The 26095-nt window shown below is 39.4% G+C and overlaps 1 protein-coding gene across 4 annotated transcripts in view; it reads right to left on the bottom strand.

The window, feature by feature from the left end:
• Positions 1-21552, bottom strand: part of Runx1t1 (RUNX1 partner transcriptional co-repressor 1) — a 143376-nt gene extending 121824 nt beyond the window's left edge. Inside the window, exon 1 of one of the 4 annotated variants that reach the window (XM_074068827.1) lies at positions 21237-21552. Coding sequence is in view for 1 of the 4 variants with exons in the window: in XM_074068828.1 (XP_073924929.1) it covers positions 21237-21264 (28 nt within the window). In the remaining 3 variants the exon portion in view is untranslated. Of the gene's footprint in view, positions 1-13349; positions 13490-21236 lie in introns of those variants that run through there. The other 3 variants (XM_074068828.1, XM_074068830.1, XM_074068826.1) reach the window with 3 other exon arrangements.
• Positions 21553-26095: the final 4543 nt, after the last annotated feature.

The raw sequence follows: 26095 nt of genomic DNA on the forward strand, positions 1-26095 counted from the left end.
CTCCTTACACATTCAGACCCTACACTGAAGCAGGGGTCACAGGGCACAGCCATGTGTATTCAACAATGCTCATACTTAAGTGTCCAACCCAATGCCTGGCACACAGAAGGAGTTCACTCAAGGCTGGCTGAGTGACCGGGGCTAATATGACCCAACAAGTTAACAAACCAGGCAATTTTATTTTCATAGTTATCTTTTTTGAACTTTAACAAAGATTTATTTAGTAAAGCAGGCAGAAACAGTAAGAGAGAAAGGATTACCCTCTTTTCTCTCTCTCTCTCTCTCTCTCTCTCTTTCTCTCTCTCTGCTGCCTGAAGTGGGAGCAAGAGACTCAAAATGGCCAAAGTAGCAAATTTTAAATGATAGCAAGCTCCTAAGTATCTCCTCTGCTATAGTGATAACTTTTAAAAAATAAAATGTTGTAAAATGATTGTGATCTGTATTTAAAAGTCCACTGCATGAATGCTTTGGTTGGAACAGAACCTCAGCTCCTACACTTACTTATCAGCTATTTGTTTTTGGACAAGTCATTTAACCTCTTTAAGCTTCAGATTTAATCTGCGATTAAAGCTCTAGGATAATAATACCTAACTTACCAGGACGGTGTAAAGATAAAAGATAATACTTGCAAAGTCCTTATCCTTGTGCTCCTAGCACCAAGTATTACTTTATTCAGTGTGGTCAGTTCCTCTCATTTGACACTGGAAAGGTGGTAATACTTACTTTAACATTATGGCTCAAAGCATTAAAACAAAACTAAAGGCTATCACTCACAAGTGATATACTAAAACCATTATGTTTTTCTGTATTAATAGTGGTAGAGATAAAGCATCTATGATCAGTCAACAAAATGTAAAATGAGGTATTAAGCTCCAGGTTCTAAAACATTTTGAAGAGACAAAGAAAAAATATTATGAACGAATGTATTGTGATTTAATTTATTTTCCCTCATCTAATTTCATCTGCCAAAGACCATCTCTAGGGGATAAAAGAAGAGAGAACCAATTATTTCCAAAGACTGGTTTCTCCAAATAAAGGCATCTGTTCCATGCTGGCAACTTTCACATAAAAGAAAAACGAGACTTTGGAAGTATCTGCATTCATGGTTGATGGTCACATATCTCAGGGGGCTACTACAACTGTCCAGCTGCAACATGGTCTGGTTGCAGCTGCTCTCTATCAGCTGGTGGTTCTTTCTTTCTCTCTCTGTCTCTCTCTCTCTCTCTTTCTCCCCCCTCCTCCTCCCTCCCTCTTTCCTTCTTTTCTTCCCTCCTTCTTTCCTTCCTTCCCTCTTTCCTACTTCCCTCTCTCCATCTCTGTCTGTGTCTTAGAAACTTGCTAACTTGGGGTATTTTTGCACCCTAAGCAGTAACTTTTCTAAGTGCAATGGAAGGTCTTGACAGTTTTCTATTTTTACTTTACTATAATTCCCATCTGCAGTCTGTGTGGCTAGCCCTATTCATGCAGAAGTTCCTAGGTGATGGGATTTGAAGAGCTCCAGGAGAATGGCAATAAGTCCTGGAACCACAGCCTTGAAGTAAGAAAGTCAGATCTTGCCAATCATTCATGCAGGGTCATCTCAGGCAAGTCAGTAGACTTCAAGGAGTGATCGCTGAAATGGGCTCTTCCCTGAGCGAGTAAATAAGATGTTACGTGAGCCCTAAGTCATAAGAGCTTCAATGTGCTCCTCCTCATACATATCTGTCTAAAATTGCTCAGCCCATTAGCATGAAGCAGCTCAAGCCTGTCCTACTGAAATGGTCTTTTCTTATGTGAACCAGTAAGACTCTGACCCCACTTCTGCATTCAGCCACAGAATCTGAAGCTGAGAGGCCAATGTCATTTTCAACCTTGACTCTGGTTTATCAGACAGCAGAGCAGTTGGAATCTCACACCATGTCTGAGAGAAGACAAGACTGGATGGAATGGGGAAGGGACCAGGAGAGTGTTCAGCATGGGCATCTGACCAGAAAGCAGATATGGGTAACTAACAGAGGAAGAGAGCCAGAGATCTAAGAGATAATCAGGGATATCTGGGTGGAGAAAGCTGGAAACCACGGAAATGGTTTTTAGCCTTATTTGAATCCCTAATCAAAGGAACAGATTGTTCCAGTTCATAAAATATTCATATATCCAAATTTTTGCTTACAAGTTCAAGGAGCTCATCCTTTAAAAAAAAGCCTATTTACAAAATTCAGGATAAAAAAATGAAATAAAAACAGGTTAAGAAGTGAGGCATGGTGGTATACAAATACAATCCCAGCTACTCAGGAGGCTGAGACAGGAGGCTCACAGTGTGATTCCAGCCTGGACAACATAATAAGGCCCTGTCTCAAAATAAAGTAAAAAAGGAGCCAGGTGCTAGTGGCTCAAGCCTGTAATTCTAGCTACTTGGGAGGTTGAGATAGGGAAGATAAGGTGAATCAAGGCCAGCCCAAGCAAATAGTTCACAACACCCCATCTCCAAAATAACCACAGACAAAAGGAACTGGAGATGTGGCTCAAGCAGAAGAGTACCTGCTTTATAAGCTTGAAGCTCTGAGTTCGGGAGCTTTTCTTCTCTTTTCCTCTCTGCTTAATAAACCTCTGCTCTTTTGCTCAAAACAACAACAACAAAATAAAACGAAAGAAAGAAAAAAGAAAAACAGTGAAAGGGACCAAAATAGAGAGTGGGAATGAAATATTTGCTCTTAGAACCAAAGACTGCAATTTGGTCTTAGCAACAAAATGTTTCAGGGTGATAAATAGCAAGTTCAATAACTAGTAAAGCATCATAAAGAATCTTAGTTATTCCAGGCTACCATGTTCAGGAGTTTACAAACCAGCAGAGAATCTGATTCTCACAGACAGAAAGTTGCATGTGATAAATTCTCTCTGGGAAAGAGAGGTCATGAGACTTCAGGGGGAAAAATTTCACCACAAACTGAGGAGAAGGTGAAGCAGGCCAGGTTTGGTGGCTGCAGAAAGAGCTTAGGAGCACAGGCATGAAACAGGTAGCAGCCCAGGTTCCTAGAGAAGGCTGAAAAAGGGGAGGCCAGGCAAAGCAGGAGTGTTGTCTGTCTCGAGCATCCCTATTACCAGAACATCAAATACAGCCAGGCTTTCCACAGTGTTTCTGAATGAAGGAATGGCCAGAGAGAAAAGATACCACAGGGAGTTTCTAGGAGAAAGAGATAGACAGCTCCAGAACTGGCAAGCCAGACAGCAGGAAGAAGGGAGCCTTGATGAGAGTTGTGCACCACCCTTAGGTCATGCTATTCTGGCCTGGATTAGAACTGTTTCCAGAGGAAAAAAGGTAGCAGGAGATTAAGCAAATGGTATGACAGTAAGAATAGTAAGAGTCGGGTCTCTTAACTCCTGTACTCAACTGCCTATTGGCAGAGAAGAGATCAGCAACACTGTTATCTAGAAGGGTAGAATCCCAGACCAGTGAAACCAGGCTCACAGCAACTGGTAACTTTGCAGTGGGTAATACCAGCTGATTTACAAAAGACACAACACCAAAGGGCACAGGACACAAAGGCGTCTTCCTGTCACCAATGCCCAGGCCCAGTGCTCTTCCCTAAAAGCAAGCAGTACTGCCAGGTTCTTGTGCTTACTTTTAGAAGTAAGCACAAGATTACACAATTAGAAGTTTGTAAAATTTTTGTACAAATGTGGAATACTACATACACTCTTCTGCTCCTTAGTCTTTTCATTTTACAATATATCTCAAGAATGACTATCAACATATATAAATTGGTCTCATTCTTTTAAAAAAAATGTTTTATGCTGAAGTTCTTTTTGACTGTTAATAATTAAGGTTTATCAAGCAGAGTTGATGACAACAGAAGGGAATAAGTCTTTAAAAAATTCAGTTCTGACAGATTTTAAAACAAAACCACAAACCTCAAATTTGAAGTTCAAAAAGTAAAAAAAGAATTGACAGCATGTTTTCAAATGAAGTAACACTAGATAAAACAAAGACCTTAAAATAATACAATCTTGGGCTGGTGGGTGGTTCAAGTGGTAGAGCACTGTCTAGCAAGTGTGAGGTCCTGAGTTCAAACCCCAGTGCCACAATAAAATAATAATAATGCAATCTTGATGATTTACCCTAAAAGTCTTCATACACATAGGTATTATTGATGTGACTTCTTCTGTTAACTAAAATCTCTTAAATGGAGGACAATTAACCATTAGCAATTCATTAACAATTTTAAAAGTGATTAATTTTCCAATATGAGGCCTCCATTTTAAAACAAAAATCATGGTCTCACATGATTTGATTGTTGATTATCAAATATATGAAGACAAATTTGTATCTAACTTAGATATTTTGATGACTTTTTTTTTTCACTTAAAGTACACTTGAAAATATCAACCCCAAGAGTGTGGAGCCCAGGATCTGATGCCCACTGATTTCATTAATTCTCCTTAACTACTCATTCTGTCCTCTCTATCTTGTCTCTCCACATAATACTAAAACTAAAAGAAGTTTCACAGATTAGCCTGCAACCAAATTCCAATATCTAAAGTATGCAAAACACATACATCCGAGTTTGCTTTGGTCAGATGGAAGCTAAGGGTCCAGAATCCAGCCCACCTAACCACTTTTTATTCTCACACAGAGCTAGAAGACATCTGCAAAAGGGAAACTCAGAACATTTGGAAATTCATGCAAAGAGCGAAAACACATAAGAAAGTCAAGTCCCAAGGAGGTAAATAATATATCTTCTATATAACAACCCTTTTTAAGGAGTACCTACTACTTGACAGCCCTATCACAATTTCCCAAAGGCATCTGGGACCACAAGAATCCCTGGGTTTGGGCTTGAGTTGCCTTCTTCCAGCCCCTCCTTCATGGGAGTCTCTGCTTTCCTTTCCTAATAAAATTTCTGTCACTTTGCACAGAAATTTGCACCACAAAAAAAGAATCCCTGGGTTTGGGGTATATGAACAGATTCTGAGGCTCCTCTCTGGAGGCTGCTATTCTATGACCCTGCAGTAGGGTAGGGAAGCTGCCCCTTAAACAAACACCCAAAGTGTTTCCCAAGTTCTGGCAAGTTAAGTGCACTTGACACTTAATCCAGGTTGTTAACCCTTCCCCCTCTCCAAATCCACCCCTTTATCCAAGTTTTAATTTTTTTTTTTTTTTTAACTTTGCAGTGCCTCTTATCTCTCATCCTACCAACCCAATCCTGGTCATCCTTCTACAATATCTAAAATCCAAACTGTCTCAAAAAGGGGCTGGGAATGTGCTCAGTGGTAGAGCACTTGCCTAGCATGCACAAGACCCTGGTTTTGAACCCTAGTTCCACAAAAGAACAAACAAAACACAATAAACTGTGGCAATAAGCTTCCTGCCTGGCTTTAGTCTCCAGAGTCTCCCCATCCCAACTGGACCAACTCTTCAATTTTCAATGGGCTCATGGTTTCCCTTGGCCTGGTACTTTTTTTTTTTTTTAAACTTTGGTTTTGTTTATATTTGCTTTACAATGGTATCTATTTTTCAAAAGAAGTTCAACCAGTGAACCTAATTTCAAAAAAAAAAAAAAAAAAGTAAGAAAGAAAGAAAGTTATTACAAAAGCCGACCTATTCTGGCTTTACAGTAAAGAGATAGATGAAAGGCCCTATGCCAAACCTGGGCACTCACTTCCCAACCCTGAGGGCTCTCACGGGACAGTTTTTAAAACTTTTGGCTAATTCAGATGAAGCTTAAATCAAATGCTTGACATCCAAGACATTTATGATTACTCTGCTCTAATCACCCTTTGTTGCAACCATACTTATTAATATATTCTCTCCACCCCTCCCCCAATTCTCCTCCAAAGGCCATTTCCACACCTTAGTTCTGCATTCCCCATTCCTACCTCATAACTTACTACAACCCCATTACAATAGCTCTGTCTTGATAAATCCTACTTGTCTCAAAACAAGCTTAAATTCCAATTCACTCCCACCTCTAAAGCCCCATTTACTGTTCCATTTAATTGGCAAGTAATCAAAGTCCACAAACTTTGTAGCTATTAACTGTCTCATATGGGCTTATTGTTCAGTAGGAATTGAGCCTACTACTTGCCTTGTATCTCCTCCTTAGCACTCTGCCTTACACATAGTAGGAATTTACTTATTAAATATTTATCAATTTATTAGAGATTCACTTGCAGGAGTACACATTTTACTTTTCTTTCAGGTACACTGAAAAGGTCTTTACCAGGGCTACAAAAATAGTGTCTTTCTTCTTAAAGTCAAATTTGAGGACTGGCGGAGTGGCACAAGTGGTAGAGCCCTGTCTAGCAAGCATGAGGCCCTGAATTCAACCCCAGTGCCACAGAAAAAAAAAAAAAAAAAAAAAGTTAAATTAGAGGCTCAGGGCATGGCTCAAATGGTAGAATGCCTGCCTACCAAGAATACAGACCTGAGTTTAAACTCCAGTACCACCAAAAAAAAGAAAAAGTCAAATTAGGTTTATTGGTTGCTCATTTTATGTTCTTCATTTCTATTTTCCTGTGATATTTTTCTACCCATTCCCTCTAGTCAACTCAAAGCTTAATTTGGACATGGACGCTGATCACATTTCCTTTCCCTTTACATCTGCATTGATCTACCTACCCTTAGATAAACAAAAGGATGAGAAGTCACACATTTCTTTCCCATCAGAGGTTGAATATGAATCTCTTTCCTAAATAAATCTAGCTAAAGATAAGAATGAAAATGTGTGACAGGTGGGCAAAGGAGCTGGCTAGTGAAGGACAATACTTGACTGATACATGATAAAAGTTACAGAACCCTAACAGTCACTTAAAAAAGAACCCTTTCACAGGAAAGAAGGATTACTGTGTCAGTCTGAAAAATATCACAGTTCCAGTCCCAATATCATCTGCTGTTCTTCCCAGCTGTGTTTGCTCATCACTGTGTACATAACATATGCATAGACTCAGAAAATAAACTAGCAGTCTTTCATGACCTGTCTTACAGCTCACATCTTCCTCTGTCTTGAGATTAAGAGTACTTCTAGTTTTAACCAGACAGATTAACCAACTTCCTAAGACTATACATAAAGCAGAACTTTTAGCACCATGCTTACCACCATTGGGGGATGATTTCCCAATTTCTGATACTCCACTTGCCAAATCAAATGGAAATGCATTTGAAATATTCTCTACAATGCTGCTATGTTATTTCCCTGGCCTCACTGTCTGTGCAGACCCTTTCAGGTCCATTATCCATCTGCTTTCCTAATATCCTTAGGGTCTGATCTCCTGAGTGTTACTAGGTAAATTCACAAAAAAAAAAAGTCTAGCAGAAGAGCCCTCCCAAGCATTTTTTATAACAACATCTCACTGCTAGTTCTCCTTCCTAGTGCTCTGATTATCTCATTGCCTGACCAAAGCTCCTAACTTTTCTGGCACTTCTTCAGCTTCTTTAGACAAACTTTTATCACATCTCCCAGTAATATTTTCTCTAATATTTCTCTGATGTAATATTCCACCCAGTGTAGTCAAGTACTAAGTAAGAACTCACTGCAAATATACTTATGAGACATTCTCCTCTGTGGCAAAGAATTTCAATTTGGCTTCACACTAAACTAATACCAAAACAAAAAAATTTCAACAGCCTATAAAGCAACAGTGATTCCTGTGATTTCCATTTCTAATGACAGATGAAAATAACATTATTTCTAAGCCCTGACAATCAAAGATGTCTCTAGTACACAGTACAAGTTTCCTGGATGATGATAAAATGCTCACCTTGATTAAACAGAAGAATGTAACAGCTCCTCAGCTTTGCTTCACTGTTAATGATTTCATAAATTAGGATCAAACTTTTAATAATGTCTATATCTTAATCTCTTATAGCAATTTTATAAAGCAGAGAAAAGAACAAAGTCAAGGCAAAATTGGTAATAAGTGTTTTCAGAAGCAACACCTGACTGGTCAGACCAAACAAAGGACAACTTTCCAATCTTCCATTATTTAAGACTTGATGCAGAGTCAAATAACAGTGAGCCACTGTTCATTTAAGTAAGTTGTTACCAGCTTCTCTCCAAACTTGGTTTAAACTTGGTCATTTTTAAAATTTCCCCAGTGCCTCAGTTCTAAACTTTGAGATGGCAGAATACAGAAAATGCATATTCAACAGCCAATTTCCACCCACTTTAGCATCACTCCTACAGCCAGTTCATCATCTTGTCCGGTAACCATAAGGGAAAGGATAAAGGCTTTTTTCCTTGAACAAAACTTCACCCTTTATTTCCTCTTCATTGCACAAACAGATCCATTCCTACATCATCTGCCTATGAAAAAGGTAGAGCAACAACCAAAATTTCAGCCATCACCTAAGGTCCAGGAAAACTGGCTCCCTCTTCCCCATGCCACTTCTCCACCTACAGAAGAGGGGGAGGACAGGGATGCTCTAAACTGATACATTTCCCAACTCTATGAAGACAGTGCCCCCTCAGAGCTATGTTCCAAAATAAGTAAAGGATTATTTTTCACTCTCCTAACCATGTGAAATATCCCAAGGTCTATTTGAAGTGTTGTATACAAATTCATACATTAGGAGGTACCCTCATCTTATTCTTAAGGAATTCATTTGACCCAGGAAGTCAGTGACTGAACTAAAAAGGGAATCCCCTTTTGCTTATTAGTTAGGGGACAGCACTCCCACACCAAGTCCTTCTTTTCGTAAACAGAGTACTTTACACTATTCAACCAGTTACAAACTCTTTCTCTATAGTAAAAGATGATACAGAATCCCTTTCCTCTATCTCAAGAAGTTTCTTGAAAGTTGGACCTGGCTAACTGAGGGATGTGGGATTAAGATACAAACTGACCCACAGGATGGGACAAGTCTAGGGACACTAGGTAAAAATTGTTCCAGAGTGCTGGATGGGTTCAACAAAGGGAATGGACTGACTCCTGATGGAGTCAGTTCAGTATAGGATGGATGTATTCTGACAAGGGAAGAGACACCTGGATTAGAGATATGGAGGAATGAAGACTGATATATAGATGGGAGTATTCAAGGATATATGAGCTAGTAGTTAACTCTAACAGGGAGGCAAATAAAACAGTGGATGCATAGATCATGGCTGCTAAGGAGACTATAAGCCAGGTATTCAGAGAATAAGGTCCTAATTATTACAACTGAGGAACAAAGTAGGCCGTTAAATTGGGGAACACAAGAAAACCACAATATTTAAAACTGGGGCAAAGTTAAGCCAGAAGAACAACTATGACCAGGAGTTCTTTGACAGGAAGAAAGTGAAATGCTGGGCTGGTGGAATAACTCAAGTGGTAGAACACCTGCCTAACAAGCCTAGCAAGCCTAGCAAACATGAGACCCTGAGTTCAAGTCCCAGTACCATAAAAAAAAAAAAAAAGAAAGAAAGAAACTGAAATTCTGATTACTCATTTATTTAAAATCTGTGATGAAAATGCCCATGAAAGTTAAGGTCAGACTCATAATCTGCCTCTGATATTTATTAATTCCTCTGACCTCGCCCAAGACCAACAACTATATGGCAGACCTTGAAAGTTCAGAGCACACTCAGAAGTGGTCTGTGCCCCAGGTGTTAAAAGATTAAAAAAGCCAGTCAATCACATTCCCCAATGCATTTACAGGTACTTAGACTGGAGACACAATGGAAAAACTTCACATTTGTCCCCTTTGCATTTCTCTTCCCCATGAACTATGCTCTAAAGGCCCTATTCACCTAAATACTGATTTGCCTTAGAAACCCTGATCAATACAAAAACCTTCAAAAACATGAAGTTACAGTGCACAGAAAATCACAATTGGAACTATCAAAGCAGGGGATTTAAGTTGGTCTCTATCACTGAAAATATTAGTGGTTGTAAGCAACATTGATGGTTTTAAACTTTTTCAAAGAAGAAAATCTTATGCTTTAAACATCAGCCATGGCCATTACTTTATCAGTGATTCTGATGTTAGTAGAGCTTGGGCATCATTTCATAAAGACAAATAATTCTGAACAGTACCAGGAAGCCTTCCCCCATTGGTCCATGTAAGGTCTGTGGCTTCAGCACAAACCATCCCAAGTGATGGAATTACATCTGTGAATAGACATTTCTAACACAGGTACATGATCCAACCTCTTTTCTTGAGAGCAGCAAAGTACATGGTGCTATATTAAGGAATATATCACATGATACCTAGTCCTCTTAAAGATATGACATGCCACATGGGAAATTAAATTCCTTAAGAACATTATTCCTTGGCTGGTTACATATAGGTAATCAAAATGTACACATTCAATACTGTTCTTTCAGAAGAAACATCACATTTGTTAATATCAAACATGTTAATATGTCACAATGCCTAGCTTTCCCTTTATCCATTTTGAGATCTTCTGGGTTTATCTGTGAAAAGTGTGTCTAGCAATTCAAGTGTGAAGCCACAAGCTACATAGCTAATTGATCCTAAGCAGTGATCAGGTCTCACCCTGGACAAATTACTTTAGCCACAAGTCAACCCAAATGCAATCAAGGATTGAATCAATATTGAACCTTATCCAAATTTCATCAGTTTTCCTTCTACCTCAATTATGTATACCCATGTTTCATGTAGATAGCATTGCTATTCACTCTCTTATTGTAGAATGAAATATTTTATTATGATTTCATAAGACATGTTACAGTTTTTTTAATTAACACTAGATAATTTTAAAGAACATGTCTTTCCTAGAAATGTCACTAGTAAAATGCATCTAATTTTTCTCTAATGTGGTGCTTTCCCTGTCCATAAAACTTATTTGATTAGCAGTACTATAGAAGCCAAAGCTTTTGTATGTAGGCACTCAAGCATAATTTAATCATTTTATTTAAGCACGAAAAAAATTATTCTGAAAGCCCTGTTAGGTAAAATATCCCTGATTAGTTTAAACTTACATTTGCAGGTATATTAAAGGTGAAATAAATCACAGAATGCTCAGTATGCAACAGAATAGTGTTAACTTTGTTACAGTACTTGGCAATAAGTTAAAAAAATTGTAGTATTCTAGAATGTTTGGAATAATTATCTGATTTTTAAACACGTTATTTAAAAGGTTACTTTAAAATAAATTTTGTCTGTGTGAACCCTTTTTATACTACCGGGATTTTCACCTATGAAAACCTCTCTTATAGTCAAACAAGATGAGGTCCCAATTGCATAATACCATTTATCTGCTGAGGATAAAAGTGCCAACAAATGAAAATGCACATTAGGCAAGAGAGTGTCAGAATAGAAAATTGGTTTTTTTATTTTTTATTTTTTTGTTTTTTTGTTTTTAAATAACCCACTCACATTAACAAAAGACTGCAGTAGCTTCCAAATTATAGGTTGTTATTTTTAGTGAAGTAGTTCAATATTCATATTGGAGCAGATGTAGCAGTTTAACAAAACAGCTCTTCAAATCCTGCACAAATTGAAAACAGGAAAACTGATTGCATTTTCTCTTATCACTTTCCTTTTCTGAATTGACACTTTTGGCCTTCTGAAAATTTACACATGGCTTTCATCTCAGCAGCACCTGCTGATCAAATAGAAACCTAACATTTTCATGAAAATGGTATAAAAGACTAGTTTTGTTCTGAACACTGGAAAGGGCATCAGTTGCCTGCTTGATGGCAACAATTGCTGTGTATAAATCATATTCATAATAGTTTAATATTTTCATTAAATTATAAAAAATGTGCTGGGTCCCTTTTTTTCCTTATTCACTTTTTTGTATGGTTCAATTTTCTTTGACTCAATGTCTGCCTAATACTTAATGTTATTATGTAAAGGCTACAGGAAAATATGTAAAATGGTAGATTACACTAAGAAAATAACAAATAGTATTTCCTCTACTTACAATACACACATATATATCCATACATATCACTGTCCATGCACGCACATGAGCATAAGATATACCCTTGCCAGTTCACTTCTTGTTTCACCTACCCGAAAGAAAACCAGAAACCAGAAGTCAGAGACCCTACACGTTCTTTTATCAGGTATCAAATTAGCAGGTATTTGTCTGTTTGGTTATAGCAGACTGGGAAAAAATGGATGTCACCAAACCCAATCTGGTAAGCTAAGTGAAGTGACCACTGGCTGTAAATACCTCTAAGGGCAGATAAAGGTAAATCTTGAAAATGGGTATTCTCTTACTAAAACATGCAAGATTGTTAGCTAGGTTGCTTCTCAGATTTTTAAATAAAAGTGCTCAATGTAGTTCTATGTAATATCCCATTCTGGATAAAATTAATGGTGATCCTAAGACATGCTATCTGTCAGTTTCTTAGTCAAGAAAAGGACTACCCTTTCTGAAGGATTTCAGGCTGTCCTTTCCCTTTCTCCCTGATGATAAGGTAACCTGAAGGCAGAAATAACATACAGTAATATATGTGCCACTCTGACCAGTTGGTCTGTGAATTTCAGTGTTTCATCATGTTCACTGAGGCAACAGCAAACCTGAAATGTCAATATGTTCAGTCAATGGAAGTAAAATAATGGGACTCTATTGTCTTACCCCATCGATCTGCTGCTGTCAACAAGGAAACATGTCCCTCTGGCTTTAAACAAATTTTAATTAGGCTTTTAGTTACAGGCTCATATTTATCTACCTACAAAACACCTACCTTGACAATAGGTAGGAGCCAAAAGCAAACATTTTGGCTACTTTTATTCATTTTAAGAACCTTCTAAAGTTGGTATAATAATATTTGAGATACATGCATAAGCCAAAAAAAAATTTCTTCTTTTTATTTTTACACTGACCTCAGGCAAAAATTTTTTTTAAAAAAATCATGGTTCAAATGCAAAATATAAGTCTAACAGACCTAACAGACCTCAAGTCAGAGTTAAACCATACTACAACAACCAACTGATTCCATATTAAAAGTAGGCTTCATTTGCTTTTCTCACTCATTCCAGAACCTTTTAGCATTAAAACGTGTCGCACAAAACCAAACATTAATGACCAATCCCATAAACCTCTACCATCTTCACTCAGTTTATCAATCCTAAATGGAAGGGGTAAATGAAACTCCTTTAACGTAAGGCAGGTGTCTGGCGCTCAGAAAGGCATGAGATGGGAGTGAAGACGCAATAAGACATTTTAAGTCATTCCAATTGCTCCTAAGTTCTCTAGCCCTTCCTTCTGCCACCAGCAGGAAGACAGTGTCACCTTAAAATAAAAATAAAACTGAACTAATCAAGTTGTTAAGCAGGTCTTTCTCTCCTTTCTTCATCTAAAGGCTTGAAAGTCCAGTCAATAAATAATCTATTGTTCCCCCTTTATCGAGTCTCTTTAAACCTATTCAGACTGGCAAAACTAAACCCAATTAAAGATAAGACCCTCCGGTAATCTCACCTCCGTGAGTCCTGTCTGGATAGCAGAGGTGATGGGAGATAGCGTCAAGGCCAGGGCTGATGCCTCCTCCTCACCCCGCACAACAAAAGGCAGATTTCTCTTTTTCCCTCTGCTAATCTTTAAATGTAAATTCTCTCCGCCAGCTAAGAGGAGCGACAGATAACATGTTACATCTTCACTTCTCCTGCTCTTATCGACTTCTGAATCATTTGGAAAGGGAGAGAGGGAGCGCGCAGAGCCGCCTCCCCGCGCCCCCCGTGCAGGCGCCCCCTCCTCCTCCCTCCATCCCTCCATCCCTCCCCCTCCGCCCGCGCTCCCCCCGTTCACGGAGATTACCTTCTGGCAAAGGAGCGCGGGAGAGGCGGCCGCGGCCGAGGCGGCACCCAGACCGCGGCTTTGTATTCATTAAACACACATCGGAGCTTATCAGAAGTAAAAGGCTTGTCAGGATGGCACATTGTGTGTGAGTGAGTGTGTGAGCGCAGGAGGGAGAGGAGAGGAGCCAACGTGCATCAGGGTGATTACAATATCAGCAGGGCCCAGATGGAGGCAGGAAAATAAACAGAGGGTGCGTGTGAGACGGAGCGGGAGAGGGAGGAAAAGTGGGAGAGAGAGCGAGAGGGGAGATTGAGAGAGAGAGAGAGAGAGAGAGAGAGAGAGAGAGAGAGAGAGAGAGAAGGAAGAGAGAAGAGACAGGCAGGAGGGAAGAAATGGAGGAGGGGGGCCACAGGCCCCACCATGGGGCAGCAAAGTGGGGGAGAGCTACCCTGAGGCTGGAGGCTGGCTGGGGATCATTGCCTGCACCCTCTAAATTTGTCCTTATCCCCCCAAGAAAAAGGGGGGCAATCTATACTAGTAAAATGGATTTCCCGGATCCAGGGCAAAAAAGGCAGTGAACATTTTAGAGGTTCTGTCAAGGTCAGGGAGGGCTCAAGAGCTCTCTTTTGGCAGAGTGTAACAATGAGAACTTCACCATCTCACCTTCATCCAAATAGACACAATTTGCAAAACAAACCTAGTAAGTCCACAGCAGTCCTGCAGCCTTCAGACCAACCTCCAGTGGGCATTCAGGTCCCTTTCTCTGGTGAACCTAAATTCCAACCCCAACACACATATGGAGATACAGACAGATATAAAATAGCTTCTTTCTAAGGGCTTTAATGTATCCCAGCTGTAGACTCTATGCAGCCAGCATCATTGTGATAAGAAGGACCACTTGTGATTGTTAGCTACAGGTGATTCTGAGACACCTGCTCCACCTCCAGAAATTGTGTTGGGGGAGGGGGTTTCTTATGTATACATCTGAGGTTCTGTTTTGGAGGTGGGAATTTGAAATTAAGACAATCGATCTTGGCTTGAGCTGCCTCACAGCCCTTTGCCCACCCAGAGCCCTAGAATCAATCAGAGAACAAGCAGAGGCTAATGTTGGATGGTCAGACCAGAGTTCATCCTCCTCCCCAGCAGGGTCAAGAGTGAGATACACCTGAGTAGTCCCTTGGGAGCCCCTTTTCACTTTTAAATGCACCCGTCAGACAATCTGAACATCTGATCAGATCCTTAATGGAGTGCAGACAATGTGACAAAGAAGATTCTTTTATTGGGGGGAGGAGGAGTATTTGGCTGTGTTGTATTTCAAGGCTCTGAAGCTTGGCTAAGATCAGCCTTCACAGCAGCATGAAGAGTGAGTTCAATAAGCTACATAATTTTTCATGGCACATACTGTATAGACCCAGCTGCTGTGAAACTTGGGGTCATAAAATAGTTTGTGCATGGGATCTGAATAAAAAGGGACAAAATGGGGGCATGGGGAAATGGACTAATGAGTGGAGAAAAACAGAAGATCAAGAGAGCTAGCAGTGGCCTTTCAGGGGAGACAAATTTTAAGAGGTCCTTCAGAAAATGAGAGGGGTATTGTTTAATCAAGCACTCCCCCTCCAAATCACTTGCTATAAAATGGTTTTATGTGTAGTGGACCCCCCCCTCCCTTCTTGCTCCCACCCAAAGAAATGAATCAAGGGAAATTTGATAGGTAACACAAAGTGAAGAAAGCTGGCCATAGTGGGGGAAGGGCATGTGTGAAAATCTTGTCATGCAATGAATGTCAGATAAAAAGGGGTTTGCTACAATCCTCCAGTAATCCAATAATGTGGAAAACCTCATGGTATCTCTGAGAGGAGAACAAGGTAATATTTCTCCATAAATCTTCAAAAAGTGACCAGGTTCAATAGTTAGAGAAGGGTGCAGTGTTGGATGCAAACCATTTGGCAAGCTACATTACAAAATCAAGTGGGCTCTAAATGGGTGAAAATCTGTCATTCCTACATGTTTTAAATTTAATAACAGATTTCCAGAGTATCATTTTAGCTCCCATAAAAGGTCCCCTTTCACCTTTTCTCTAGCTGTTACAGAAAACTGCATTCAGAGTAACCAGAAGCAACCACACATACCCTCCCCTTTATTGTACTGTAGTTGGATCCATTTGGGCACAGACTACATACAAACACCTAAAAATCCAATGAAACTGTAGGAAGAAAAAAAATAAAACTTACAAATGCCCAGTGATTTTCCCACTAAATGCTCTCTCAAATGCTATTTTTAAAAAAATGCACTAGATATGCATATATGAAAATGTCACAATGAAACACATTATCTTGTAAATTAACATATGCTAATAAAAATGAAAAATGCATTAGTCCTGCTTTCAAACCCAGAACAGACTTAAATTTTTTCTTTAATAGGTATCCTAAACAGTAGGCGTGAAGAAAACTGCACAAAAGGTAATCTGTCAATGTTCAGATTTTGTAAAGGAACAGTATTTCTACTACCTTGTTTGTTCACTGACTTTTGGCTCATTTATAAAAAAGATCAACCAGTACTCAAATGGGAAGAATCCATGACTCTCTTCCAAGACAGCTTTGCTTCAAAGCTTTCAATTAAAAAAAAAAAAGCAATACAATAATCAGGAAGTATAATCACAGAATAAGTGTATAACAGAAAGCAGTGTATATAATCACAGCTGTCTTAAAGTCCAGGCTAGAGACCTGAAATCTTAATTTCAACTAGTTCTTTTCTTAATAATAGGTTACCTTTCTATAAAAGCAAGAAGTCCATCTGCCCTAGGCAGATAAGTTTTGAAGCATTAATTCAGATAAAAATCTAGCATTTTCTTTCTTTCTTTGAGTATGTGAATTCTAGTGTACTATAATGTGAGAATTCCAACATATGACCATTATGGCATAATATCTCATTGCTCAGCTTGTCATTATTTCATTTGTAATTCTTATGTTAATTATGTTCATAATTACTATAAACAGATGTGGTAGACATTCATGTGACCTTTTATTGCAGAATGCATTCCTCACTCATTTTGCTTTAATTTCTCATGTATGTGAAGCTGAAATGCAGAAAAAAGAAAAAAGGCTTTCTAATTTTCTAATGCTTTGTATGCATAAGTTAAAACAGAACCTACCTTCTACTTCATCTGCATTTCAGAATATGAAAATATTCCTAATGTGTAAGCTGCTTTACAGGCACATTTGTAGATTGCACACTGAACCTCACTGTGGCTCACTAAATTGTAGCTATGGATGCCAAACAAAGGCTAGCATCCATGTCTAAGTTGTTTGTCTTTTTCTTTTTAATATCAAAGGTTAATGCAGCAGAATTGTGCTTCAAAACCAAGTGCCTAGCAGCTACATAGCGATTTATTCACTCATAACTCAACCATCATCCTCTTTACATAAAACACATTTACAATAAAATCAGTATGGATTTCATTAGCTGAAAACCTCCTCGAATTTCATTTCTTTGGCCCTAATCTATAATTAGTGTGGACAGACAGGTGCAAACCCTTCTCTTCTACAGATGGCTACTGGAAACAGTGCAAAGTAGCTCCTTCTGTTTAAACAACACAGAGATAACCTGCTCTGTCTTATCACTTACAATTACCTCCATTAAACTAAACTAATGTTTGCTTTAATAAAATGTTCACTGTTCTTTAAACATTATTTAGGAACTCTTATATTAATGGCTGTAAAAAAGTGAAGTTGGAAGTTGTCTCTTTAGATAATACATAGCTTACTTTGAATAAAATGCCCCACTGATGGTTAATACTCTGACATTCGCAAAGGTTTTTAGTTGATTTAACAATTGTTAAATCACTTGTTATTTTGCATAAAGAGGTCAAATATAATTTTTAAAGGGAATTCAGGTAACAAACATAATTTAGCAAATAAAATTAAGTCAAACAACATTTTTCCAAAAGCTTAGAAATATGAAAGTATTATATTGTTTCTTATAGATTTTGAATTGTTATTGAAATATATCTCTTAAAATCCTACAGTTTCCAAAAGATATTTATGTTAACCTAGTTTTATGTATTTGTTTAACTTCTAACAGATTACTCTCAAAGTTGAATGAGTTCATTCTTTTAAGGCACTTTTAAAAAATTAACTATGAATCTAAAAGCACTCTATAAGCACATAGTTAAAAACAACTCCACCCCATAATAAATACCTTCTGTAAAGTCAGACCTCACTTCTCCCTGCTTCTGCTATCAGTGAAGTCTGTGGATCACTATCTGATAAGGAGTCTATAAAATAAAGAACTTTTAAATGTCCAAAGAGCAACCAATAAGTAGCCTTTCTTACTGAACTTACATAACTTACAGTAATAGACTCCAGCAAAATGCAACTGACTCGGTTTTTTCACATGCAAATCCTGCAGGTGCCAATTTTTCAGACTGCTTTGCTATGAAGGGCTATGTTGCCTGCATAAAACCTCAATGAAGAAGGCTTTGCATTCAGTGCCTGTCAGCTGATGTTCATATCAAAGAAGTGAGAAACAGGATTTGACAGTGAAGAATGTCCTAAACTGACAACCACTGACCAGCATTCCTATTGGAAGCATTTCTTTCTTGTGATCCCCTTTCATTAAAAAAAAAAAAAAAGAAGGAAAAGGGGAAGAAGCTTCCATTTTACGATAAAATAAATTATAGTTGCACCTTACATTTGTGTAGTTCTTTGCAATTTATGAAGTGCTCTTTTTTCTGAAAATATTTACAGTAACACTTCAATGGCAGAGCTCATCACCAATACTAACACCAAAAGCAGTATTTTTCTTTTCTTAGAAAAGAAAAATTGTCACAATATTAAAAAGCAACAATCTGTAACTGAAATGTTGCTGACTTACTACATCTAGTAACTTGTAATTTAATAGTGCAGTCTGCACTGTACTAAAGGTAGAATACTTATTAGAAAGCTCCTTTTACAGACCATTTAAAAATCAAATTATTAGCAGTTATTAGTGGGTCAAAGAGACTTCATATATAAAGGAAAATATCATTTCAAAGACTTCTGGTCTGTTTTGAGTTGTCCAAACACTGGAGAAAAAATAGTCGGCTTTTTCCACTGCTTTTATGGGATAGGAACTGAACACTGGAGAAGCTATATACTGAAAATCTCCCTCACAATATCCAGCTTTTCAAATAAAGCAACTACTGTCTAAATGGTTTATGATGAAATCATTTAATGCTTAAAGATACTTAATATAAAGTTCTTCTCTTAGTAGAATCCTAAATTCATTTTTGTGTACCCAGAATGAGCCTGATTCCTTGGTTATTGTTGCAGTTCCGTCCTCTGAAAGAATAAACTATCAAATGTCACATACAGAACAGGAAAGGATAGATTTTAACTTCCTCAACATCCATCCTAGCTGGGGAGAAAAGAAAAAGCCTGGATCAAACTATCAAACTAAGATTTTAGGATTAACAGTGGGTGAGGTTGTTAGACCTCTCTGAAAAAGCAAAATCAAATGAAATATATCATCCTTTCTCTGTTCTCTGACAGCCTCATTAATGTTAAAACAAGACTGGACTTTGAGGAAACATAAGGGGGAAATGCATAGAATAATGAATTTTCTCCTATTAAACATATCAACCCTAATTGGGGTTATGATGGTTTAAGACACAATGGTGTTTGTTGATCTTTTCTAAGGAGTTGTGTGATTGGGGAAACCGAACACAACAGAATACTCACATGGTCAAGGTAAACCACTGCAATAAACTAAAAGGAGGTCCCCAACACTAACAAACCGTTTATCACAGAGAAGCCAGTCAATTTGTATTCCAGGGAGGGTGGACTCACTGGGCACAGACCCAGTTCCACTCCTCTTCTATGCAAAGGAGGGGAATGATAATAAAAGCCACTGAGTGCACTTAAAAATGGTACAGATGTTTAAAAGGAGACTAGGAGGGGGCAAAAATCCTGTAAAACACATTTCAGTTCACACAGAAGGTAGGAAGAGTGCTTTGGTCAGCAACCCGACCTTTATCAGGCGATAAATCAATTTGCAGCAGCTGTGGACAGCCATTTATATACAGGCCCTGGGCAGATTAATTAAGGGAAGCGAAGTTAAAAATTCAAGAGGGCTCAGAGTTACATTAAGCACATGAAGTTAGTCTGGAGTGGCCTCTCCAGCTCTCCTGGTCCTCACGCCCTGGCCTCCGTGACTGTGGTACTTGCGGGGTCCTCCCAGGGAATACTAGCTATTCCTTAAAGCGCCCGTCTGCATGTTTTCCCAGGAAGCATCAGCCAGGATGGACCACACTGGAATTTGTGGTGCCCAATCTTGAAAAAGATTTCTCCACTACCGTTTGCGAGGAATAAGGATACCAAGGGGTGCAGGACTCTCCAGCCAAATCTCCAAACTGAAAGGCCTTTTGGGGGAAGAGGAGGAGGGAAGGCGGCTATTTTTAGTAACAGCCGTGGTTCACATCCTACTTCCCGGAATCATAATACTCAAAACTTTTCCAAGGGTTGGCCGCCCTTACCAAAAAAAGAAAGAAAAAGTTTCAAAAATTGGATTTAAGCGCCTTAGGCTACATAACCGTGTTTGCTTAAAGTTAAAGCATCCTGGTTAGCGACAGGTCGGCCCCCGGAGAGGGTCCGGTTGTGCCAACCGTCGCGGTCCTTTCAGCTTCGCCTGGAGGGCGATGGGCAGCGGGGAGCGGGGCTCCTCTCCACTGACCTGGGGGCTTCACCAAAGGGATTTCTGGAAAAGGAAAAGGAATTACCGGGCTGCTGCTCTGGTCTGGGCTCCGCCATGCAGGAGATACAGAACACAATGTTCTGCTCTCTGCTCGGGAGAGGCGGGCGCCCTTGAGTCCAGGCTGCCACGGAGGACCAGGAAGGGACGGGCCGCGGGGCCCGAGACGCTCGGAGTTCCTGCAGAGGTGGCCCTTCCAAAGCGTCCCCGGCTGCGAAGTCGTGGATCTGTCCCAAGCGGGAGCCGATGCCTGCCCCTCCTTCCACAGACTTCCCATTCGAACACCCCAAATGCCAATGAATAATAGGAAAGTTCGCAAGCGGACGCAGAGCGCCTGGGTGCCGCTAAGCGGACCCCCACCCAAATGGCAACCCAGTTCCAAGTTAAGATTTCTCCTCTCTTGTTCCTGAAGCTAAGTTTTCCACCATCAAAACCAGCCTTTCACTTCTAGTTTAAAACCCCACGATGCGGATGTCGGAACCACCTGCCAAACGCACCCTGAGCACCTTGATCAGTTGTTTTGTTGGGGGGGGGGAGAACATTCATCTTCCTGCCCACATACGCTGATTGTGAAAAGAAAACCTATCTTTAAAAGACTGCGGAAAATGTAAAAATTGCTTCCTTGGCTGACCCTCGAAGTTCAGTGTCATCGCAGCCTGGAGTCCCCCGCGATGTGCCGCCTTGCCCTGGTGCGTAGTCCTACTCTAGTTGAGCGACAAGTACAGCCTGGAGCCTCTTGGTCGAATAATCCAAACGAAGATGACGGTCATCGGAACCATTAGCACCAGTCAGGGGCCCGTCCCGCCACCCGCCCGCCAACCCAGCCCGCCCGCAGGCACTTACACTGCACAGGGCCGGAGAGTCCCACCATCCGCCACGGGCTCCAAGCTGCAAATAAAACTTCCTGTCGTCTCTGCCGGGCCGCGGGGCAAGGGGGCGAGGGCGCGGCGTCCCTCGCGAGGCCAGAGTGTCCGAGGCCACTCGCCCACGCGCGCTCGCCAAGAGGCCGCGGAGTCGCGCCACCGAGCGCCTGCGGCTGCCCGGGCGCTGCTCAGAGCAAGCTGCGGTGCAAAAAGCCCGGGGTCGAGGACGCCAGCCAAACGCAGCCTCCACGCAGAGCTCAAGACTTGCGGAGCTCCGCTCCCCTCCTCCCGCCTCCCTCCCTCCCTCCCTCCGCTTTTCTGTTGTTGCTGCTGTGGCAGACAAATGTGATGTGGGGCGCAGGGAATTGCCACTGTCACAGGCGGCGTCTGCGTCTGCCTCGCCCGCCCTCGCTCACTCTCGAGGAAGGCGACGCATTTATCTGCAGGGCGGCCGGGCGTCCGCCGGGGAGCAGGAGCGCCGCGCGCTGTGTGCCGACAGCGCCCGCACCAGGCCGGCTCCGGCGCGAGCCCGCGCCCGGGGCGCTGCGGCCGCTCGGGAGGGAGGCGGCGGCGCGGCCGCTACCAGGTGCAGGGGGGAGGGCCCGCGGCGGGGCGGGGGGGAGGTGGAGGTGGGAGACATCTGTGTCGTGCGAGGGTCACGAAGGTCAAGTATATGTTAACAATGGGCAGGCCCGGCTCGCTGGGGTGCGCGGGCTGGCGGCCTCCCTCCCGGCCTCGCCCTCCCTGGTGCAGGCTGGACGTGGGGCTGGCTCCCTAATGATGTCTTCCCCTGTCTCCTGCGCTCGGCCGCCCAAGTGCCCTGCAGTAACCCAAGACCACCACTTTCCCCGGCCATCTGGAGCGCTCCTCGCTGCCCGGCCTGCGTCTCATCACTGGCTGGAGAGACAGCTCTGCTAGAAATCAAGCCACTCTCAGATCTCCTCTCTAATCCCCTTCTGTTAGCTGATTTCCAGACTGACTATTTGCTTTCGCATTAGATAATAGCCGTAGAGAAAACAATTATCATTTTCTTTTTTCCCCCCTTTGTTTTTCTACTTCTCCACTAATATACCGTCAAGAGGGACCTATTTCTGTCCCACGGTTTTGTTGGATGTGTTCCCTTCCCCCAGACATTAATATCCATACTTTGGAAGGAGGGAGTCCCGGAGGAAAAGATAGGGTGAAAGAATTCCAGATATTTCCAGAATAAATAAATAATATCTGTGAAGAGGGCTGACAATTTGTTTGTAGAGAGCAAAAAGGGGTTTGAATGGTAATGAAAATATTAATATGTAGGTCAAATATGATCAGATAATGGCTTGCAACGATAAGTAAAATGAAATCTCTTAAAATTATTATGGAACGGTGCCACGACTGCAAATGTTATTGTATTTAGTGGAACAATTTGAAATCCTACTCTGAACCATGGTTTCTCCGACTGGCCTAAATCAATGTAAAATATCCTGTGTGCATGTTTTTAAATCTCATCTTTACAAAGGAAAAAAAATGCGAGAGTCAAAATCAGCCTGATGCAGTAAGAACTGATGAGACATTCGTGGTTTATTTTTTGAAGTTGTGTTTCAAATATTTAACAGTGAGTAAAATCCCTTCCCCCATCCTTTTAAACCCAGCTGGAGATTCCAATTTTGAAGTCTATTCAGTATCTCTAATTTTTAGCAATCCGTTTCTAGAAAACACCCATTGTACATTCTGCCCTCTCCTTGGGACATTTGTCTAATGAATTATAATGGATTAATGAATCGTAATGTTGAGTCTTGTATTTGATATTATTATATTCTAAATTTGAGTTCCAATTTTATCAAGGTGTACTTTCCATAGTGAGGTTTTTTTTTTTTTTTTTTGCTGTGCTTACAAATCTTAAGTGTTAATATTCTTAAAATATAAATTCTCATGTACACTCTGCAGCTATCACTCCTTTGTGTAGGAAATTGTCAAAACTTACTAAGTATTCCTGCAAGAGTTGAAAACATGTTGACATTTTATTATTCTGTTAACCTGTATTCTCATCTCCCCCCCAAATTGAAAGTGAATAATTTGAATTTGGAATTATACCCTCAACCTTATTTAAAATTACTAAACTGACATCTGAGTCAGGAATGATTCTTGTGAAATGGTGTTAATTCTAAATTCATACTTAAAATTTTAGAATTAAAGTAAACCAACAATAGTTTGATATAAAAAGTGGGAGGATAAAATATACATATTATGCCATATTTTTCTTCTTCCTGTAAATTGTGCCAATGTAAAAGTGTGAAATTATAATGGAAACTTTGAACTTCTAAATCAATGGAAAGTAACTTGCAGGGAATCAAAACAGAGTTTTACACATTCAGGCTACATTCGTGACACAAAAGCATAAGATTCTATAAATCTTTCCTTTTGCCAGTCATACTTGTGTAAAATAATAGGTTTTTGTCTACTTCTTCCTCTTCTTATACTTTTTTATAATTTGTAAGTATAGAGAGAATTATACTTTAGAAAATGTTCTCTACTCAATTTGACTTTATATCAGATATTATATCAGGATGTATCAGTATATTGAAGGTTTTAAATTTTTTTCTAATAACTGCAGCTTAAAAAACATGTATCTTTGAATTGATGGGAGAAAGATTGTCTCAGTATATCTCTAAATCCTTCTTGCCACCCCCTTTCTTCAGGTTTTATCCTTGCATTATCTCCTAACTCCTTTATTTGGAGCAAATAGTAACTATAGGGGCCAACTCAAACATGAGATGATTCTTGAATTGCAAAGCTAAGAAAATAAAGCATATTAAATGAACACAGAGGAGCTTGTTGACACTCTGTGGTAGGAGAATGTGAATTACCTGAAAACAGTACAGGGCTATAAAATATTTGGTTACCTTACCCTTGGCATGGGGACACACATATGACATAACATTCAAAACACAATAAACCATTAACTGATGCATTATTCTCAGCCAATCTAAGGAGACAGGGCTGAAGAAATCTTCCTATCTGTACACTCACGGGAGGAATCAGGCTTCTGTACCTTCAAGATTAGTTTGCTAAGCAGAAAAGAAAAAAAAACCTTAAAAGGGGAGATTGCTTAAAGTGTAGGCATCTATCCACCATAATAAAACCATTTGATTAAAAAACAAAATACACAATAATGTATTAAACTGTAAAAATCCTTGCTAACAATTTTCTTCTTCTCACACTTTAGAAGATTTTTTTTCAAGTCATTAAATTTTCATTATTGTAAAGGTACCAAGTTCTTTCAATTTACAGGTTTATTTTTTCAGTATTGCTGCCTAAGGATGCTTTTTTGTTTTCCCTAAGCTATCACCCCCTCCAAAAGCAGAGTTTTCAATACAAATTTCAGATAAGTACTTATTATCTTCTTTAGAGATGTGTGATTCACCTCTCACAAAAAGGAATTCCTATACAAAATGTTAACAAGTACTTAATTAGCACTTTTAAAATTCCTTCTTATAGATCTTAAAGTTTAAATGACTCCCAAGCTGTGATTTTCTATTCCTTGAAAAAGTCCTCCTGTTTGCTTAGGTTGAGGAAAATCCTTAATTACCACATTACTTGCTTCTAACAAAAATTATTTATTATTGTACTTGTGAAAAAAGAATATGATAAACATAAAGAATGGCAAGCCATAATTAAGTTTTCATAAATTTAGACTTACCCACTATTTGCAATTTCTCTCACTTTTGCTGTATAATTCTATGTAATTTGCTTTTTGAGCTCTTATGTGAACAAGTTTTACTCCAAATCTTTGCAGCTTTGTTATTTAACTTGTTTAATGCTTCATTTTAGAATATGGACCAATAAATACATAAATTTTGGAGTTTTTTTATTCTATCATGGTTAAGGCACCTATACTTAGTACATATATAATGCACAGTATAAATCCATTAGCTCTTTGGTGATGCTTAACCTAAATGATTTTTTAAAGTAGAAAATGTATAAGTTAATCTACAGTTGTCTCCTTCATTTCCTCACATAAAATGATCAGTCGAATATGATTTAGGTGCAAGCCTACAGACAATGCTTTGGGTTTTATTTATGATCCTGATGTGTATAAATAATCATGTGTGTTTTTCTATATTACTTTAAAACCTGTTCACAACTAAGAAGCCAAAGTTGCCAAATTTCAACTATATCCTTAATTTCTAAAATGTTAGTTTTAGAAAGTTTTATAAAATAATATTGTTGTTCTTTTAAAAATGAGTTTTGCCCTTTATACATTTAAATATTTGTATCTGTCAGACTTTGACACATTACATTCTGCAAAAATGTGCTTATTGCATAAAATGAAGCACACACACACACACTTGTCAAACATATATAAGTGTTTATATACATATAAAACTATCTGTAATCTAGTAATTATTTCATGTGACCTTTTATAGCTAATTCATAAAAACTAACGATACCAAATAAAATATCTTAGTCACGATTCTCACTTACACCAAGTATTTCTCACCCCCATTTTGGAAAGCTGACTTTTAAAATACCATAAACTATAATAAAAACATATAGCACCCCCAATAAAGTCTATATTTCACATTTTTTATTGAATGTGCCCAGTGAAGTTATGGATCTTTTGCTGTGTTTTTAATTGGTGCTTATTCTGTCTATGTAATTCTCAATTAGGTGCACATTACTGGCTCTAACTACACGAAGACAAGGGTCTTTGTTTTACTCACTTTACAGTGTTTGGCACATATTAGGTGTTCAATAAGTATTTGTTGACCAATGAATGAAAAACAAGGTTAAAATATTTCCACTTAGATGAATTGTCTATGTGAAATGAATACTATCCACTTGACTTCTTTTTGACTG

This window comes from Castor canadensis, chromosome 3 (genome assembly GCF_047511655.1).
Source record: "Castor canadensis chromosome 3, mCasCan1.hap1v2, whole genome shotgun sequence".
Taxonomy (NCBI): domain Eukaryota; kingdom Metazoa; phylum Chordata; class Mammalia; order Rodentia; family Castoridae; genus Castor; species Castor canadensis.